At 34.5% G+C, this 3,093-nt stretch overlaps 1 protein-coding gene across 1 annotated transcript in view; it reads left to right on the top strand.

The window, feature by feature from the left end:
• The window catches only part of SMPX (small muscle protein, X-linked), a 90,932-nt gene that overhangs the window by 3,767 nt on the left and 84,072 nt on the right, over window positions 1-3,093 (top strand). The window contains exon 2 of the mRNA XM_019525610.1: window positions 1,631-1,690. Within this exon, the coding sequence (XP_019381155.1) occupies window positions 1,652-1,690 (39 nt within the window). The 5' untranslated portion in view covers window positions 1,631-1,651. The remainder of the gene's footprint in view (window positions 1-1,630; window positions 1,691-3,093) is intronic.

Raw genomic sequence — 3,093 nt, 5'->3', positions numbered from 1 at the left:
CCACAGGTGTGGACGCTATGCCCCAAAGTTTAGTGTCATCAGCGAACTTGGCCATTGTGCTAAAAAGATAATAATAGATATAGATATGAAATTGTTTAAGCTGTCTCCTGTTTGACATTACTACAATGCAAGAAGCATCTGGAGCCATGCAATTTATATGTGGAAAGGGTTTTAGTTACCTCTGCAACTTAGAACTGGCTGCACCAACTTAAACCCCAAAATGATTTGCTAAGACACAATGTGTTTCAGCTTGGAGAGCATTCTTCACAGCCTAAGGTCAGAAGACGCATACTAAAGGTCATTACACATACCTCTAAAGGTCATTATACTAGAAGTCAATTTTGTTAAGATTTTGTACTGACAGTTGTATAAAATTTTAAAGGCATTGTGAAGATGAGGTGAGGACAAAGCTGCAGACCTTTTATGGCAGTCCCTGGGAAATGATTACAGGTTGTCTGTCAGGGCTTAAGGCATGGATAGACCAAAGTGCTTTTTCTTAATGCTACCTCTGGGCGACAGTAAAGATCCTATAGTGAAGACTTCTTCGATCCAGTTACACTGTTTCCATTGTTAATCCTCTTCTCTTCCCCTTATATGTCATTTTTGTCAGCAGTTTAGGGCTAAACCTGGGGGATTAAGTATGCCACAAAAGTAGTTAACATCCATCCAATGCTATTTCTTATCTTTTGGTAAGATTTGCTTGTCTTTCCTTATAACAAAACAGGCCAAAAACTTACATTGGCCTATCCCAAATAACGTCCCAAACCTAAAAGAAGGGAGAAATAAGCAGGTCCAGATTCAGCCCAACAAGGTTACATGACTAAAACTGATAGAAGTATGCTGTTCCTGTTTTTCCACCTAGTTTTTATTGATCTCATTAGCTTTAGCTTGAGTATGATAAAGTAAATACCTCAGGATTTGGCTAGACTATTATATATTAATTCAATAACCGATGGTATTTCCGTGTCTAAAAGCAATGGTCCCTGTTCTTAATTTTTAAATAAATTCTTATGATATTACTTAAAAAAATAATACACCCACTTAACACAAATCTTTGAAGGAAAATTCTTCTGTGGCCTGAAAATTGCCAAAGTGGACTGACAATAAGAATTTAAGTGAATCTTAATTATTTGTAGTCAATACATTTCTAATTTTGAGACTTTTTAAGGGTTTTTTGAATCAGGAGTTGAATCAGCTTCTGTTTCTCAAAAGTTTGTGAATACCATTTTTATATTTGTAAGGACCAGATTCCAGCTCAGTTTCAGTGACCCCTTTTTCTATAAAGCAGAAATAAAGGTACATTGTTTGTTGCCAAATTTTTCCTTTAGATGCTTCTTCATTGTAAGAAACAATTAACATTTTAAGAATTTCTGATCTGCTCTCATTATAGTTTTTAATGTGAAAGTGATAGGCTCATTTCTGGCTATTAAAGATTAACCAGCAAAGCTCAGGTGTTCTCACTCCCTCAGGTTTTCAGGAGGAGTAACTAAGCAACTCTGAAACAGACTGAAAAACAAGATGGGTGGATGAAATGGATACCTGTCAAGAAGCAGCATGGGTTAAGTTCTAGTTTATCAAGCTCTGCTATCTGAATGTCAGAGCCTGTAACACTTTCTCATTTTGCTTGCAGGGGTAAGGCTCTCTCTTAAAAATGTCAAAACAGCCAGCTTCAAATGTCAGAGCCATTCAGGTAAGAGATAGTATTTACATTTCTAATATAATAAAATAATAAATCTCTACATCTGTTGCTTGACAATCTGTATTTTGTTTGAATAAAATAACACAAAAGTGCTAAGTAGTGATTATTTTAGAGAGAGACAACGTTTAACCTTGGTAGACATGAAAACACAAGGATTCTGACACAAGGTTTTGCTGATGATCTAAGCAGAATAAATGATAGATTTTAAAAATAGAGTTCCCCTGATAAATTGTACTTGCGGATGGGACAACCAAACCACAGACTATCTGTTTATATGGCCGATATGTATTCTGAATAAATCCCATTCCTGCAAACGCTTGGAATTTCTCTAGGATTAGTGCCACTTTGGTAGAACAATAAGAAAGATAGTTATTAGTGTTTATATGTTTTCCCCTCTTCCATTTTTGTACAAAAAAAATATCTTCAGCATTTGATTTTAATTGTATTGAGGTTCAACAAGACATTTTATGAGAGACCAAAAATAAATGGAATTAGAAAAATAAATATATTTTATTAAAAAAAAAACATTCTTTCTGAGTTTGCATGGGATGACCATGTGCTTATTTCTAGTGAATTTTAGTTCTTACATCTCTTTGCAAACATTAGTTGCTAGAATTTTCATAACACCCCTGAGAAGGAGGTAAAGAAATATTATGCCCATTTTTCAGTTGGCAAAACTAACATCTTGGTGCTATTTTAGCTGAAGTCAGTTGCAAAGAGTCTTGATTTCAATGTGAGACTAAAACAGTAAATATTGTACATATTTTAGAAATTAACCCAAAGGTTAGTGTTGACATTTCTGGGCTCTCCCTGATCTAGGATTTCATGCTTTGTATCCCCCAGATAGAAGTCATATTAGATTTTACATTATAAATGATCTCAACCAAAAGGACAATATGGTTCCTGAAATGCAAATGACAAATCCTGTTAAATACACTTTTGTAATACATTTCCCCATGATATTGATCTGAAATTTGATCTGTTTCCTCAAACCCTTAAAACAGTATAAGAAACTCAAACAGAATGTATCATGGCTGACCTACTCACAGGTTTCCCAAGATAAAACTAACCTACCTCATCAGGGTATTGGGAAGATTAATTAGGAAATGGTTGCACAGTATTTTAAAGCGAAAAGACTCCATACGTGCTATTTGTGATTATCATCATTAAGTATGGTTGAGCTGAGCAGAGATGACTTCTATAAGCATACAAGTTACTGCACTTTGAGTACAATCCTGGTGCCATTGACATTTATGGAAGTCTTGCCATTGATTTCAATGAGACCAGATTTTAACACTTTTTATAATTCGAAAAAAAAATTGTATTATTAACCCACAGGTTTAAGGGATTTACAACACTAATTTAAGAGCTTTAAGCACTATAAAGATTAAATA

This window comes from Gavialis gangeticus, unplaced genomic scaffold, assembly GCF_001723915.1.
Source record: "Gavialis gangeticus isolate Ggan-Ray unplaced genomic scaffold, GavGan_comp1, whole genome shotgun sequence".
Lineage (NCBI taxonomy): Eukaryota > Metazoa > Chordata > Crocodylia > Gavialidae > Gavialis > Gavialis gangeticus.
This window is presented reverse-complemented; position numbering and strand designations above follow the sequence as displayed.